Source organism: Dermochelys coriacea, chromosome 1, assembly GCF_009764565.3.
Source record: "Dermochelys coriacea isolate rDerCor1 chromosome 1, rDerCor1.pri.v4, whole genome shotgun sequence".
NCBI classification, from domain to species: domain Eukaryota; kingdom Metazoa; phylum Chordata; order Testudines; family Dermochelyidae; genus Dermochelys; species Dermochelys coriacea.
The window spans coordinates 306,778,125-306,796,358 of NC_050068.2; the positions used below are offsets into that span (position 1 = coordinate 306,778,125).

General features: G+C 42.7%; 1 protein-coding gene across 1 annotated transcript in view; it reads right to left on the reverse strand.

Moving 5' to 3' along the window:
• The window catches only part of ASZ1 (ankyrin repeat, SAM and basic leucine zipper domain containing 1), a 95,905-nt gene that overhangs the window by 12,189 nt on the left and 65,482 nt on the right, over positions 1-18,234 (reverse strand). Inside the window, exons 5-10 of the mRNA XM_043495456.1 lie at positions 17,715-17,826; positions 15,102-15,236; positions 14,303-14,304; positions 10,937-11,059; positions 8,316-8,391; positions 5,093-5,149 (exon numbers count right to left, since the gene is read on the reverse strand). Of these exons, the coding sequence (XP_043351391.1) occupies positions 5,093-5,149; positions 8,316-8,391; positions 10,937-11,059; positions 14,303-14,304; positions 15,102-15,236; positions 17,715-17,826 (505 nt within the window). The remainder of the gene's footprint in view (positions 1-5,092; positions 5,150-8,315; positions 8,392-10,936; positions 11,060-14,302; positions 14,305-15,101; positions 15,237-17,714; positions 17,827-18,234) is intronic.

Genomic DNA, 18,234 nt, shown 5'->3' on the forward strand with positions numbered 1-18,234 from the left:
GACCTAAATACCTCTGGATATTTGGAAAATAATGAAAATAATTTTATAAAAGAATTTCAGTTGACAAAGTATCTAAATACATCTGGGCAATAATTATCTACTTATGAGAGACATAAATTGACGGCTTTTATACAGAGAGTGACACTGTGTGCCCCTTCCTGCTTGTTTATATAGAAAACGGTAGTTATATTGTCCGACATTATCAAGATGTGCTGGGATTGTATGAATGGTAGCAATGCTTTGCAAGCTTCTTGTACTGCTCTTAGTTCCAGAAGATTTATGTGTATTCTGGCTTCCCAAGATGTCTAAATACCTTGTGCTGTGTGATTGTCTATGTGGGCTCCACAGATTATCAGGAAGGAGTTCGTAATTGTTGTCTTGTTGGATGTGGGGATAGAAAGGGAATTCCCGCACATATGTATCCAGGGTCCCTCCACTACACAGAGATGCACTCACTTCAGTGGAAATTGTAACTATGGTATTCATGCTGTGTTTGCTCAGAATACTTACTGACCAGAGCCAACCTTGCAGACAATGGTAGAGTCTGGTGTCATGTAACATGACACCATATGGCCCAGGAGAGTGAGGCACATATGAACTGATATTTGAGGGTTGTGTGAAATCAGGTAAATGAAAGCAACAACGGCACAAAATCTATTCATGGGGAAGTAGGCCCTCACCTTGATTGATTCCAATGTCATTCCTTTAAATTCTATGGTCTATGACAGAGTCAAGGCAACTTTTCCATATTTACACAGATTCTCAGGAAACTTAAAAGGTGGAACTGTGACAAAGTTGATGTTAAGACTTCCAGGCGAAACCTGCTGGTTTGAAGTCAATCATCCAAGAATGGGAAGATGGTGTAGCGATCTGAGCTGAATTGCTACTTCTGAGAACCCTTTTGTGAAGACACTGGGAGCTGTAGTGAACTCAAATGGAAGCACTCTGTATTGATAGTGGTGGAGACCCACCATAGACCTGAAGAATCGACCATGAGCGGGGTGAATTTCCACATGAAGTATGCATCTTTCATACTGAGAGCCATGAACCATGTGCCTTTTTAAGGGATGGTATTGTTGATGCTATGTAATCATGCAGAATTTTGTTTTTTATAAAATCATTCAGTTGATGCAATCGAGAATGGGTCGCCAGCCTGTTTTCCTTCTTGGGGATTAGAAAATACTCTGAATAAAACTCTTTTCTGACGTTGAGAGGTGCCTGACGTATTGCTCCCTGTTGGAGAAGAGACTGTACCTCCTCAAGGAGAATTCCCTCATGACAGCCGTCTGTGAAAAGAGATGGGGAAGGAAGTATGGTGGGGGAGAAACTCGATGATATAGCTAGAATGGATGTTAACTAGCATCCATTTGTCTGTTACTGCTGCCCAGTTTTGGGGAAATTTTGCTAGGTGTCACCCTAAATGGGATCTCAGAATCAGGTAGAGCTGGCGTTGATATTGGCTCGTACTTCTCTGGCATCATGTCAAAAATCTGTCTTGGTTAGAGAGTGAAGTTGGGTAGCTGTGGATGAAGTGGAAGACACCAGATAAACTGGACTCTGCATTTTTTATTATTTGCAGGTGGCTTGTAAGGCCGCTGCTGATAAAATGCGTGAGGTAAGAGCCTTGTTTGTAGTGCTGTTTATGCTATTTCTCTTTGGGGCAGGTGTATATGCACTAAGGGAGCAGAGGGCTACCCTAGTCTTGTTCAGTGAGTGCAAAGACTTGTTTTTCTTTTTGTTGAAAAGATCAGTCTCATCAAAACGGAAGTCCTCAATCATGTTTTAAACATCCCTGGGGACCCCAAAGAGAGTAGCTACAATTACTGCGGCATCACAGTGGCAGTCACTATGGATCTCAATGCTATATCAACTGTGACTTGTAAAGAAGCTCTGGTTGCTAGTTGCCTCATCAATAAAGGCTTGAAACTGAATCCTGTCTTCCTGAAGCACTTGTCCTTAAAGTCAAGGAACTTAGAATAGTTAAGGAGATCATATTGGCGAGTTTCAGAGTAGCAACTGTGCATCCGACGAAGTGAGCTGTAGCTCACGAAAGCTTATGCTCAAATAAATTTGTTAGTCTCTAAGGTGCCACAAGTATACCTTTCATATTTGGCGAGAAGAGTTTGATAATTTAGATCCTAAAATGCAGGCTGGTTATGACCATCTTCCCATAAGGTTGAGACACTTGGCCTCATCTTTAAGGGAGACCCTTCGGTGTTGTTTCCTGGATCTTTCAGTGGCTGCACAGACCACCAAGGAGTTCGGGGCAGGGTGGGTGAAAAAGAATTCTCTTCCCTTAAGCAGCACAAAGTATCATTTCTCTGCCCTCTTCAGGGTAGGGGCACAGTTGGCCTGGAATGTACCACACAGCACTTGCTGACTCTAGTATGGCTTCATTTACAAGGAGAGCAAGCCAGCTGGAGCTTTTAGGATATCCAGGAGCTTATGCTGAGGGTCCTGGTCCTCTTTAAGGGGATCTGGAGCTCTTCTGCCACTCTCTGTAAGCAGTGTCAGGAGCTGTTACGATCATCCAGGAGAAAACAGAAGTTGAAGATCATCAGGTGAAAAGGACAATATCCCTGTCAGAACCTGTAGATCCAACTCATTTTACCCCTCTTTTACTATGGGCTCAGGTGTTTCAGACTGACCCCTCGGAGGAGAGAGTTGATAAGATTCCCTGATGAAATGGGAGGATTCTAGGTAGCATGTGAAAGGGTCTATAACAGAGGGGCTTTCTTGAGCTCCTCCTGCTACTGTGTGTGGTACTGCAGGCCTTTTCCCTGCTCCTTTCACCCCTGTAGGTCGTGAACATCACTTGATGGGTCTTTAGTGGCTCAGCCCTCCGGCCAGGACATAGTCAAAATTAACCTCTTTTGGGGTAGCAAAGAATCCATCAGGGTCTTTGGCCCTGGCTCTGGCCCTTTAAATTCAGCCCTTCACTTGGGCTTCCAAATGAGCCCTGTCCCCTTTTCAGGGCTTAAGTAAGGCTTGTCCCGTCCCCGCCCTTGGGGTCTATCACTTCATTGTGGGGAACCCAGGCCTGCCCACTCTCCAAGTTCCAACCCAGGGACCCTAAAAATAGAGCCTGGTGTGGATATAAAATTGGATCCACATCTGAGTTCATTATAGGTGGCACTGCAGTCAGTGTCAATGCAAAGGCGAGTATCAAAGGAGTCTTTTGCACATGTCCATGTGGCTTAGGAGGACCTAACTCCTTATAACTTGGGCGTGAAGGCTCACACCGATTTGTACAAGGTCAGAAGGGTTTAGGAGGGGATCTATTTTGTGTTTGCGAGAGTGCCCTTTACTCTCATGAGAGAGCCCAGCAAAAGGTCCTCCTCTCTGCCCCTTTCCATTCTGAAGTCAGACAGACAGAAATAGGGGCATGCTCCTTGACGACCCTGACCAACGTACAGGCCTGGGTCTGACTGGGACCTCATTGTCTGCTCCATAATGTGTTTCCGAAGTCTAAGTTCTCATGCCTGACACTTTCAGCTGGGAAGGAGTGGCAGACACCCCATTTAGAGGAGATATCGCCTCCCCAAGACAGTACAGGCAGCACTGAAGATCGTCACTCACCAAAATGAAGAGCAGGCAAGAAACAGTTTTTGAAACTCAGAATCCTGGGCATGATCTGAGTCCTGCGCTGGGATTCTAATTCTAGCTAACTAGAACTATCATAACACTAACTAACAATGAGGTATGAATAATATAAAACTTTTACTATTTACAGGAAGAAGAGAAAGGATCAGTTCTGGACACTGGAAGATTCTGACTCAGGCCATGTGGTGGTAAGAAGGAACTGTAACTGTGGTCAATCTGCCCTGCCCCTTATGCTCTCAGTGCAGAGCACAAGAGCAGGGGCACAGGTGCAGACCAATAGACACTTGCAAGACTTCTCTGGTCGCAAGCACATGGAGCACAAACATACACACAGGGAGCACCAAAAGAACTAGACTAATATCTACTGTAAAATATCAATTTCAAGAAGTGTAATCAATTAACAATTCAAGATGGCTGACACTTGTAGAACCATGATGACAGGGCACCAGACTACACTGGTCTAGTTACTACACGGCTGACACCTAGCCTGGTTACATAGAGTTCTATTTTATAGACTTCATCTTAACTGCCTTCGTGTATTATGTTTATTAGACTGCGAGCACTACAAGTGCTTGGTTGAAGAACAATCTAAACTACAAACTGGCACTGTGCTGTATGTTGTAATTGGGTCAGGAAACAATCACATAGATACTGAGTACTCCAACTCAGTTGTAACTTAAAAAGTAGATGAGCCCTGGGAGTCAAGAGACCTTGGTTCCAACTCCTGGTTTTTTCCCTAACTCTGACTTTGGACAAGTCAATTATTTCTGAAAAACCTTATTTTCCCCATTTTTATAATGGGGGTTTAAGTTGGACTTCTTGCATGCTCACTGAAACAGCACGATCCCACAAGTATAACTAAGGGCACAATTTGGCCCACACTATTTTTATAACTGGTGATAGTGCACAAGTAGAAAATAACCAGACTCCAACTCAGATCCATGCTGACTTTACAAATCTGGAGTAGCAGTTAACAACCACACTTTAAAAAGACAAATAAGCTTATGTTTTTAGCTAGTTGGCTTAAAAAATAAAGCATTAACACCCATACATACACACTACTTTTACCATTCTTAAAAAAAACAGCACTGATTTATGGCTAGCCAATAATCAAAGGAATAATCAACAAGATATTACACTACTTAGATAACAAACTTTCAGTCATCATATGGCAGTTCTAATTAATAAATGTAAGCTAAAATGAAGGAATGGTAACAGCTCAATAATTGCATTAGACTGGTCTCAAACTCTAGGACCTGCCTGGTAATATACCCCACAGATTGATCTTTAAAATAGTGTACAAAGGGCAGTCTACATTCAGATGCCAAGATCTTGAAAGCAAATAAGAGTTCTTCAAGATTTCTGAGAGATAAAGTTATCAATCCCCTTATTTTTCCCTCTAAAAATTTTCATAAAGACATACAAACAAACAAAGGAATACAAATGAAGTGAAAATAAATTAGAAAGAGTTCTAAAACATTAAACTGACCTGTGTAAAATCATCTTTCCTCATGGTCAAAAGCTGTCTTAAAGCTATATCTTTTTCCTATAGGAAACAAAAATTTTCACTTAGCAAATATGGAATTCAGAAGAAAGACTATGAAGAAAAAAGTTAGAAATGTAGCTATACAGGTCAATTAGCAAAGGAGCATTGTAAAATTTCTCAAACGTATTCATATACCAAAAATATCTAATGCATATAACTAAGCCTCAATTCCTAGGAAGTTTTAATCTTTAGTCTGCTAAAAAACTATAGTAATAATCAGAGGACACCCTCGCTCTAACTGGCCAGTGGACCACAGAGGGACTCCCTCCCTCCCCTGCTCTGACTTGTCGGTGGGCCATGGGGGACCCCCGACCCTGGTGTGCTTTCCCCCAACCACTGCGGTGGGAGGTGGGGGGCTGTGGGGTGGGGGGATCTGCTGGATAGCTTTTGCAGGACCAGTGCTTGAGTGATCTGGAAAAGGGGTGGGTGGGGGGCTGTCTGTCATAATTAGGGAGCAGCCTTTTGGCTTGTTTAGCCTCACAAAGGAAGGCTAAGCAGGGCTACGGTGCTCTTTATAAATACATCAGGGTAAATGTTAGGGAGAGTGAAGGTCTGTATAAACTATAGGACCGTGTTGGCACAAGAATAAATGGGTGTAAACTGGCCATGAACAAATTCAGGCTGGATATTAGAAAAAGATTTCTGAGGGCTTGGCTACACTTGCGAGTTACAGCACAATAAAGGAGCCCCGGGCGCACTAGCTCACTACCGGTCCAGACCGGCAAGGCACGTAGAGCGCTCTGACTCCACGGCTACAGCGTTGCTGGTACTCTACCTCGGCGAGTGGAATAACGTTTGCTGTGCCCCCGCTGGAGTGCCGCGGTGCCAGTGTGAATGAGGTGTTGCATTACTGTGCTCTGATCAGCCTCCGAAACGTCCCATAATCCCCTTAACTCAAGTGGCCACTCTTGTCATTGTTTTTGAATCGCTGCAGGAATGAGGATATGCCCTTTGAAAGCTCCATTTCTGACAGCCCGCTGTTTATCTGCTCTGAGACAAAGCAAGCCATTATGTGGAATGCTGTGTGTGTGTGTGTGTGTGTGTGTGTGTGTGTGTGTGTGCGCACGCGAGAGAGAGAGGCGGTGGAGAAACGGGGTCTGCTGCTGTCTGAATTTACAAGATAGCATGCTGACATGCTCTCAGCCCCCCAAAAACCCACTCTCTCTCTCCCACATAAACACAACACACTCCCCCGACCCTGCCCCATTTGAAAAGCATGTTGCAGTCACTTGCTACTTGGGATAGCTGCCCACAATGCACTGCTCGCAATGCCGCTGCAAGTGCCGCAAATGTGGCCACGCCAGCGCGCTTGAAGCTGTCAGTGTGGACAGATTGCATCGCTTTCCCTGCTGTGCTCTCCGAGGCTGGTTTAACTCAAAGCGCTCTACATCTGCAAGTGTAGTCATGCCCTAATAATCAGAGGGGTGAGTTTTTTGGAACAGCCTCCCATGGGGAGCGGTGGGAGGCAAACAATTAGATTTAAATATGAGCTGGTGTGACAGGGTCAGGCCAATGGTTAAGGAGAGTGATAGAAGGCAGATATATAGCCCCAGGTTAAGTAGGTCCTTTTTCCCTAGGTAAGGTAACAGGGAAGGTTCCAGAACAATCAGGAACTTTCTGAAACTATTAAGGCAGACAGGATGATAGAACACGTGCAGCCAATCAAGAAGCTGCTAGAATCAATTAAGGCAGGCTAATCAGGGCACCTGGGTTTAAAAAGAGATCACTTCAGTTTGTGGTGCATGCGAGATGCTAGGAGCAAATGGTGCAAAAAGCTGAGAGTGAGAAGGCGTACTACTGGAAGACTGAGAAGTACAAGTATTATCAGACATCAGGAGGAAGGTCCTGGGGTGAGAATAAAGAAGGTGCTGGGAGGAGGCCATGGGGAAGTAGCCCAGGGAGTTGTAGCTGTCACGCAGCTGTTACAGGAGCCACTGTAGACAGCTGCAATCCACAGGGCCCTGGGATGGAATGGAAAAGGGCGGGCCCGGGTTCCTCCCATCCCTCCATCCCCTACAACTCGCTACTTGATACCAGAGGAGTTGAACTGGACTGTGGGTTCCACCAGAGGGGAAGGTCTCTGGCCTGTTCCCCGATCCACTAGGTAGATCAGTAGAAACTGTGGGGATTGTTCTTCTTCCTTTCCCCATGCTGGCCAGTGATGAGGCTAACTGACTGAACAGCAGATTTGAGCCATGAAAATGGCCAAACTGAGGGCTGCCGTGAACCTCTGAGGCAAGAAAATCTGCCAATAAGCACAGGACCCACCAAGGCAGAGAAGGAACTTGTCACACTGGACAACAAGAAGTTGGATTATATGACAGGGTTGCTTGTGATACAGGGAGGCAGGGCTCACTTCCTGTTTGTCTTCAGTTCCTAAGCTCATGCTTCAGGGTTTCAGCCAGCCACCAACAGGTGTCAGGAAGGGATTTCCCCTGCCTCCCTCAATAAATAGAGAGCATGCACAGGTAGGTGTGAGTATTTAATCTTCTTCCTCTGAAGTATCAGGGATGGTCATGACTGCAGATGGACATTGGACTGGGATGGTCATCGCTCTGAGGTGGCACCGAGCATTCTCTCTCAAGTACTTGTCTGTTTTGTTCTAACTCACATGCTTAGAGGCTGAGTGCCACATATGGGGTGGGGAAGGAATTTCCCCCCAAGCTAAACTGGCAGTGACCTTAGAGTATTTTACCTTCCCCTTCAACATGGGGTCTGGGTCATTGGGAGGATTATCTGGATATATCTCAATCAGTTCCCTGTCACTGAAGGGTCCTCTGGCACTGCATGTTGGTCACTCAAATCTCTGCCTGTGGCACGTAATAGTCTAGTCTACTGTGGGCTGTAATACTTTTGTCTAATTTTGGTTGTTTTATTTAGTGTGTGGGTGCTAGGTGGTGTTGGTGGCCTGTGATACACAGCAGGACAGACTAGATGATCTGGTGGTCCCTTTTGGCCTTAAACTCTAGGACTATCACTTAGACAAATTTACATGTAACATTTCACATACAATTTTTCATTTATTTTCAAATAAATGCATTAAAATGTGACTTGACAAAAGTATACAATTTAACACTGAAAAATCTAAAGGTCAGAGTAATATAAAGCACATTTAATAATTTACAAACTATTTTTAAAATATACAATTTCATTACATTAATCTTACCTTTAATAACTCTGTTATGTGTTCTAGACCAAGACCATGTAAAAACACTTCTAGGTCACCAAAGGCTGCATAGGAACTATACATATTATTGCACGAGTCACAAAAAGAAAAAATAGTGGCAAATTTATTTTTCATAAATAAAGCAGATGTCTAAACTCTAATAGCGAAACACAAACACACATGCATGCATATGTGTCAGTAATGTAATTTCCAGGCAAAGCACTTCAAGAGACTGTAATTAAAGCTGTAAACTGGTATGAATGTTTTAAATGAAAAAAATCTTAGTAAATCATTGTAATTTTAAAAATCAAATGGCTGCAGGCAGGAAATTCAAAGTTAAGGTTACTATTTCAAGAACACCCAAATGTTGGAAAATATGGAAATGTAGTTATGGTACACCAAACTCCTTTAACTCTGCCCTCTAATCACCAGTCACCCTTTATGTAAGGTAGATATGTCCATGACAAGCATCACAACTTGTTTATTTTTAGATTAATGGTAAGAAAGGTAAACACACCTATCCTGGGCTCCTGTGACCTTTGAAATAATTTTAGAAGTACAAGAAGAAATAAAACTTAGCAGCCCTCAAAAGCCAGAAAATTAACAGCCAATCAGAAATGCACATTCCAAACAACACCATGCAATAGGCAAAAAGATGAGCCATTACTGCACTGCTCCCTCACCAAAATCCTACATTAACAGAGGAGCCTTGCAGCATGTCCTGAAAGTAAACAGATTCAAGTTATTTCAGACCAAATATGGAGTGAATTCAAAATCTGAAAGCCTTTCCTCGAGAACACCCATCTCAAAACCCTACTCTTATATCCAGAAGACTCTAGTCAGTTGTGTCCTCTGACACAATAAATCCTGAATATCTTGCTGGTTCAGTTCAGGAATCCAGTTAGCCAGGACACTGTATACATTGGCATTTCTCCTAAGATTGTAGACATCTTAACTACATCCAGTGTCTTAAGCAACAGAGAAAAAGTTGCCTAATCCCAAGGATGTATATAGTGCATGACCTCTGGAGGAAGACCACTACGGAAAGTAAAGTTTACAATGGTTGCAAATTTCAACACCCAGTAAGGAAAAATACTAAGAAACTGGGATGGAAGTTAGATAAGTCTCAGATGCTGCATGAGGTATAATATCACCTGGTGCTTCTGTACCTTCCATCCCACTTTATCAACCCACTTACAAACATCGGTTCATTCTATTCATAACCTCAATGCTATAGGTAGTCTATTATTTCCATTTAACAGGTCAGTAAATGAAAGCAGAGACATTAGAGGCTTGATTTCAAGAGATACTGATCACCACAACTGCAGCTGAAGTCAATAGAAACTCCAGGTGCTCATTACCTCTGAAAATTAGGCTATATTGGCTTGCTTAAAAATCACACAGAATGTCTGTAAAAGGGATGGGAAAAGAACCCAGGCCTTCAGGAATAGATTCAGGCCCTATCTACACTAGGTTTTGCACTGGTGTAAATACACGGACACAAACCCTCAATGTTGATGTGCTGCAATGGAGTGAGACAGACCTTTCACTCGTGCAATTTAGTAAATGACTAGGGTAAATTGCACCAATGAAAGCCCAGCTTTGTACTCGTACAGCGTGTCTACATTAGTTTTGTACTGAATAACCACACTGGTATAGTTCCACCAATGCAAATTTTCCTAGTTTAAACAAGCTCTGGTACCTTAATCACAAGATTCCTGTGCTCATGCCGCTAAAAGGGATAAATTCTCCCAAACAGCATAACTGTATCTCAACAGAATGGCCTTGTAATTTGGTATATGCAAGGCCAATGAGGCAGACTACTTGGCCTTTCTTCCTAAATTGCACATCTTCCTTTTATCTCATGAGGAGATGGGGGAGAGGATTTTCCACTCAGTTATATTTTTATTCATATATTGATTAAGAATAAATATACACATAATATGACTAAGTGAAAAATCCTCTCAATCAACACCTTATATAGCAACTGTTTTTAACAGGAATTTGAGTGTGGGATGTGAAAAGAATACTCAAATCCATGGAGGGACACTTGATAAAATATCTCCCACCTTGGCCATGGGAAGAACAGATGCACATAAGAGCCAGAAGTCCTTGGCATGCTCTAAAAGACCTTCTTTTCTAAAATATCATATAGTGTATGTGAGGTGCATCTGGTCAGAAGAAACCTCAACTTTTAAAGCATCTGTCATTCAACAACAGAAGTCCTTAACCTTGTCAGAAATTATCTGATGGAGAAGTATACAATAGAGTCACATTCTCCACTAATGATACAGATAAACTTAATTGTGTATATAGTGTGGCAGTGCCTCTGTTAAAAACTTGGAAAACATCCAAACTATGTAATGCAATATTGAGTTTGTACAGTCAGGCACCTAAATGTCAGGAAATACAAAATTTAAGATGAGTTTCTGTGTTTCATAATGGGATTTCCGTTTCTCATTTTAACAAATTATTACATTAGGTATGATTGTAAAAAAAAAGTCCAAATAGACACTGTAAATTGTTCTGCATTAATACTAAATCATGTACACACCCAAAAAGTATTCATAATATTAAAACTAAAATGAACTAAAATAGCATTAGTTTTTTTCCTTCTTTACCTAACTCTATGATCTCTAACTGCATCAGGGACTGCTTTCAAGAGTTTGTGGATAGTCTCTTCTTTAAGCAGGTTCTGGAACTTCCCTGCAAGGGATTTGCAGTCAAGAAAGTAAATTAAAAAGCTGAAAAGTATAAAAACATTTAGTTAATATTCAGTTTAAGAAAAGAGGAGTAGTGTCCTATTGAATTAAATAAGCACAAGAATAATTCAATGCACAATGAAATTTAAATTGTAAAAGAGGTGGGAAAATTATTTCATGGCCTACTACCTGGGAGAATAATTCAGGTAAATCATCTCATTCTTCCAAAGGCAACATCTGTGATAGAGATGAGCCCGTGGAGCTTAAATCTCCAGAGTGAATGTTGCTAAGCTACCAAATTCAATGGAATACTGAACAAGAACCATCAGTATAGAGTGAAGCAACACTGTGTACAGCGTGAAGATAATAAAAACATTCTAATGTGAAAGGCTGAAAGAGGTCATATATGAACTAAAATTAACTGAGTATTTATTTTTTGGTTCAAGACTTAGAAGTTCTTCACTCCCAAGTAATATCTCTCAACAACATTGTGTATGCACTTTTAACTATTCCTATATCCTGGACATGTATGGATATATTAGCACACATACACAGATAATGGTATATAGACATTACAAACTAAAACAATTGATTTTGTACTTGGCTGTTCTTATATCTAATTGATCAACAGAAAAAGGACTTTTTTTTGCCTGCTGATTCATTCTCTCATGGTAAAACCATACAAACAATCTCCACTAGATAGCTCAGTTTATTCCTCTGGCCCCAGTGACAGCAGTAAAGTTGACATTCAGGGGACATGTCACTCTAAAGTCTTCCTTCAGGGACAATGATCCAAGTACTCTTCCTGAACTACTAACAAAACTATGATTTCAGAAAGAAAGGGCAAAGCTAATGTTAAACCAAAAAGCCTGACAAAGTCATCAGGGAAAAGCTTTCAAACACGTGATTAATAGCGCATTCCTTCAAATGTGAGTTGCAGCGTGGGAAAAAATATTCAGTCTGTGCCAGTTTATGCTTTTTTTATAATGTACAAAGAAGGCCTGATATCCTGATCAGTGATTCCCCAATTTAAAAGGAATTTAGTTCTGCTTTTTATGGTCACATCAGAAGGAAAGGAGATCTTTGCTCTTCATCAGGTCCACTGACATGATTTGCCTGGATGACTATAATCCTAATGAAGGATGAGAAAGAGACTGAAGTTTGAATAGCCACTGCAAAAGTTTCATAATTCTCTTAGGGAACTCACTGTATGTGTGTCTGGTCATCAGGAAGTCAGCATCTCCTAAGTGTCTTTGGTGAGGGTTGTTACTATTGTGCCATCTTTGTGAGTTGCACAAAGATCCTGCATGTGCTTTGTAAAATGGTAATGTTTAAACATTTCCTATCCAAGGTGTTTTTCTTTGCTGGCTCCTCATACTCAGACTGAATAATCCTCTTTACGGGATGGTCAGAGAAACAGCTGTGTCCTTCGACTTGGCCAAAACATTTTTTCCAACAGTTCCTACTGAAGATCTCCTCTCCTTGGTGGGGGAGTTGAAGCCAAAGAGCAACATAAGCTGTAGCTCACGAAAGCTTATGCTCAAATTAATTGTTAGTCTCTAAGGTGCCACAAGTACTCCTTTTCTTTTAGAGATTCATCTCATCCTCATTTTAAATTCTGGTGGGAAAAAGATAATCATGTGCATCTTCCTCCCATTTCCGTTGGATCAGACTGACAAGCCCATGTACTCCATCATATAATTAGACCAAATTCCACTACAAGAATCTTTAAATTTCACAGCAATGTTAATTATTGTACCTTTATTAAATACTCTTCATTCTCATTCCCCTCACCTCCATACAACATAAGCTCCTACAGATGTAAATTTGTCAGTGATTATTCTCAATGGATTTTTGCCATACTCTCAGGCAACCTGGCTCAGAGCCTCCTTGCCAATGTGTGCCATGAAAAGTAGCTTGTAGCTGGTTTACAATGGCTCATTTCTCCAAATCGCTAGGCGTTGGGCTACTCCACTGTTCTCCAAGCAGCCCAGGCTCCTAGTCTGCAATACTGGCTCTTTTCTCCACTTCCTGGCTGTCGTTAGATTCCAGCTCTGGCTCCTTGCCCTCTGCTACTTGGCTCCCGGGAACAGGGCAGGGAAGACCCACTCTAATCCAATGAACTCCCCCTCGTGGGGAAAGCTGGAGAGAGAGGCTGAAAATAGTCAGATGCCTAGGTGTAGAAACGTGAATTTCACGTTAATAATGCTGATTTCTATGGAGTCTTGGAAAAATGATAAATATCACAGGTATGGAGTTGCAGATTCCACAGAGCTCTGTGATGAACGATGTAGTTCACAACTCTTGAGAGATATTGACCTGGCTTGGGAGGCTTGCTGTGTAGACATCCTTCTGTTGCTGCTCCTAGGGCCACAGGAGAAGATTCAACCTTTTTAGACAGACTTCTCCCTGGAGCACTAATGGTTGGAAGCTGCTGATATTTACTATACTACCTAAAGCCTGCAGCTACTGCTTCATATTTAAGCAATTTACAATGTTTTTCTATTTGAATTTCTGTAGAATTCTCCCAAATGAAAGTAGCTAAACACTATACAATGCAATCTACTCCAAAGTTATCTTGGTTGAATTTAACCAACTATTCTCAAAGCGTTGATCAGAAAAACTGTCAGTGAATACATTTTTGATACAACGCGAACTAAATAATAATTCTAAGCAAGGAATTATGCTGGAAATTTAAGTACACATATGCAGAGAAATTCTTAAGGGCTTGGCTACACTTGCAAGTTAGAGTTCATTAAATCAGCTTTGGGTGCCCTAACTCCTGAGGTGTCCATACTGGCAAGGCACGTAGAGCTCCTGGACTCAGCAGCTGGAATGCTCCTGGTAATCCACCTCCACAAGAAGCATAAAGCTTGCTGTGCCCCCGCTGAAACACCCGGGTGTCAGTGTGGACAATGTGTTGTATTACTGCGCTGTGATTGGTCTCCAGAAATGTCCATAATCCCCTGAAGTCGAGTGCCACTCTTGTCATTGTTTTGAACTTGGCTGCACGCATGTGGATATCCCCTTTCAAAGCGCCATTTCTGACAGCCGGCATGCTCATCTGCTCCGGGGACAAAGCCAACCATTACTGTGGAATGCTGCTGTTGTGAGTGTTTTCGAGGAGAGAGCGAGAGAGAGGAGGGGGGTTTCTGCTGCTATCTGAACTTACAAGACAGCATGCTAACACCACTCTCCCACCACATACACACACACAGTCCCTGTCACACTCCACCCCCCGAACCCCATTTGTAAAGCACGCTGCAGCCACTTGTACGCTAGGACAGCTACCACAATGCACTGCTCTTGTGGTGTTGCAAGAGCTGCTAATGTGACCAAGCCAGTGCGCTTGTAGCTGACAGCATTTTCCCTGCTGCGGTCTCCAAAGGCTGGTTTAACTCCCAGCGCTCTACATCTGCAAGTGTAGCCAAGCACTAAATTAAAGTTCCCACAGCATATTAACTTTGCAACATAATGCATGTGTAGTAACTTTTAAAGCAGGGGTCTCAAACTCATGGCCCGAGAACCGCCCCACTGTGGCCCTGTGGAAACTTTAAAAAAAGTTATTTCATCCGGCCCTCATGGTTGCCAGCCAAGGGGAGCGGGGCAGGGTAGGAGGGGAGTGGGCAGGAGAGATTCACATGCCCTCTCCCAGAGGAGAGATCCATGCAGCCACGCTGCTTTGTCTGTCTGTTGCAGGGCGCTGCCTCCCATTGGCTGGGGGGAGAGGGACAGAGATACCATCACTAGTCGCCGGGCAGAATCAGCCATGGAGGCAGCATTACTAGTTGCTGAGCAGAGTCAGCTGAGGTGGCATGAGGCCAAGGGAGCGAGGTGACATTATTGGCCTGCTGGAAGGATTTGAAGACTGGCCTGGCCCTAAGGTAAACTAAGTTTGAGACCCCCGTTTTAAAGCGGCATGAACCCCCTACAATGTAGCACTGAATAATATAATAAACATTGGTTAAATATATGCTGTAATACATGTTAAGGGCCTACATTAACACTGGTCTGGGAAACTGTGCAACCAGTGAGAACATGAATGTTTCAGGAAAACAGAATTAGACCTTAGTGGAGAACATACCTCTGAATGTTTACTGCTTTTTGCAATCTCTCCTGCTGTCTTTCCATCTTTGGTTTGTAGAATTTTATCAGCTCCAAGTTCAAGCAACTTCAAGACTACATTTTTATGTCCCTGGTGGGATGCCCATGTCAGTGCCTATATATAAAACATTTTGTTTCACTTCGTAGAATAAGTTTAAAAACAAGACAAAAAACAGAGCTTATTATCTCAGTAAAACAAAATAGGATAACTTGTGTGAAAGGTAAACATGGAAGAGTAACTCCACCAGCTAATTATGATGACAGTGCACAATCTCATTTTGTCTCATTATTTGGAAGATGACTGGACAGAATACAGTTCATTAAAATGGACAACATGTAAAATATCTTGTCAAATGCTTTAAAAATTAATTCAAGGTTAAAGTGCAGATTTAAATATGAATGACAAAAGTTCTCAACACATATGCAAAGTCAGTTCCAACTCTGCCCTTTCTCACTTACTCATCTTTCACACATGGAAAGGTGTTCCCTCCCCTTTGCCACACCATTGGACTACATGTATATTTAATAGACTGTCTTAGTTTGTTCTAAATTCTACGATTTTGCTTTATTTAAATATTAATAGCAAAACTACCCCCATACCCTACAGTTTGCAGATTGTTTTAAATACAGGAACATAATGGCAAACAAGGAAGCAATAAGTTGCCTATGAAATTCTGAAATTACATTCTGAGCAATTCTCAAAGCTTTAGGGCTACCACGACTCCACATATAAAAGGGACTCAGAGGCTATGGCAACAGGGATTTAAATGTGACTATTTTTGGGGGGTGATGCTCTATACCTCAGAGGAACACTCTGCACCCCCTTTTCATTCTTATAAAATGATTGTGTGGTAACCAATGCAAAGTTTGTCATGTCGGGTGTCTTCGGAAGGCTCATGATGCACGGAGTATTGTTGTCATAGTAATTTTATAGGTTGTTTCATGTATATAGCTATGAGGCTGAAAACGTGTCCTCATGGCTTAAAACAAACCCAGGCAAAAATTCTCCAGGAGCAGAGGGGCAGTTCACACCTCATCAGGGCATGTACAGGACAAACCCAGCCCAGGCTCACAAGAACAAAGGACACTAGCCTAGGAAGCAACAAAGGATCTGTTGGACTCTCACCCCCCCTTCCCTTGGTCAGTTTGGGACTACAATGAGTAATGCTCACCTGACTCTAAAGGGGGTGGGGGGCAAAACCAAGAGGGAAGAAAGGACATGATAAAAGGGAGAGACATTTGCTATGTGCTCTCTCTCTTCCACCTCCATCTACAGACACCACCAAGCGACTGAAGCGCTGAACAAAGTGGAGAGCCTGGCTGAAGGGCAACCAGCCAGCCTGTGGTGAGACGCATCTAAGTTTGAAAGGGCACTGAAAGTGTTAAGATCAGCTTAGAATGCATTTTGCTTTTATTTCATTTGACCAAAACTGACTTCTTGTGCTTTGACTTATAATCACTTAAAATCTATCTTTTGTAGTTAATACATTTGTTCGTTTATTCTACCTGAAGCAGTGTGTTTGGTTTGAAGCATGTCAGAGACTCCCCTTGGGATAACAAGCCTGGTACATATCAATTTCTTTGTTAAATTGATGAACTCATATAAGCTTGCAGCGTCCAGTGGGCATAACTGGACACTGCAACAGAGGTTCCTAGGGTGTGTGGGACCGGAGATATTGGCGAGTGTCATTTGGTTGCACAATTCAAGCAGCGGCTGGCCAAAAGTGCTCACTCATGTAGCTGGGAGCAGCTTACATGATGTCGTGCATGAACAGCCCAGGAGTGGGGGTTCTCACAGCAGAGCAGGGTAAGGCTGGCTGCCAAAGTCGAGGATTGGAGTGACCTAGCAGATCACCGGTCCAGATAACACCAGAGGAATGTCACAGGGGGAACTTTAAACATCAGCACCCCATCCAATGTCCCCGGGCTCTGCTGCCTCCCTCCCACCCTGGTTTCCACTGTGTCTGGCCACCTTTGTCCCAAGCTCCCTTCTGCGGCATCCCAGGCGGGTGCCAAACACTCACTGGAGGCTGCAGGCAAGGAAGGGACGGGTAACATGTCCCCTCTGGCAGAGCTGGGCTGCCAGCTCTGCTTCCCTGCTCCGAGTGTATCTAATGGGGCTCAGCGGAGCGCTAGCGCAGTGCCTTTCTCAGGCATGTCCTCAGCTGCGCTCAGCCCACTCACACCCTAGCAGAAAGAGGGGAGGATGGGCTCAGGGGAGGGAAACCTGGGGGGGGGCAGGGCAGAAGCTGGGAGTGGTGGCGGAGTGGGGGGTGGGCATGCCCCTGCTTGCCCCCCCCTTGTTCATGCCCGGATGACAACGGATGACAGATAGATGAGCGATACGGTTAGATAAGGAAAGAAAAACAGTAAAAGTCAAAGCTGCTACTGCAAGTGCCATGTTAAGGAACAATCTCTTCTGGTTCAGAAAAAGCTGTGAGTGGTGCCAGATGGAGTTAGTTCCAAAAAAATTTGGCAAGGTGGAGCATAAGAGTGAAGGGTATTTCTGAGGAACAAGTAGTAAAAACAAACTAATGTGAAAAGTGTAAACCAATTCAGTATCACATACAGTATATAAGAGTAGCTTGCTTACTGTATAACCATTTTCATCCTGGGCATTTATTTGTGATCCATAAGCAACAAGAAGAGCAACAACCTGAGGGTGTCCTTCTCGAGCTGCATACATTAGCGGAGTCATTTGTTTCCTTGGAAAAAAGAGGAATTTTTGTTAAAATACTCAACATTAGCTAAGGTATCAGCTATATGGCCTTGACTCAGCAAAGATTCAGCAGAACATTCAAGCATGAGCTTAAACTTTAAATGCAATCTTAAATCCTATTAGAGTCAATGGACCTTAAGCAGATGCTTAACTTTAAGCACATATTGAAATGATGTAAAAAATTGGGCCTATATTGAGCAGTTTTAACGCCTATCCTGTCAAGCATCTATTGTACTGCAATCAGAAGTACAAATATCAGTAAGCGGAAAATCAGTATTATATTCTTAGACAAAAAGATACTCAAGATACACTTAAGATTGCTAGTATGTATCAGCAATTTAGAGTATAATACAAAAAGAAAAGGAGTACTTGTGGCACCTTAGAGACTAACAAA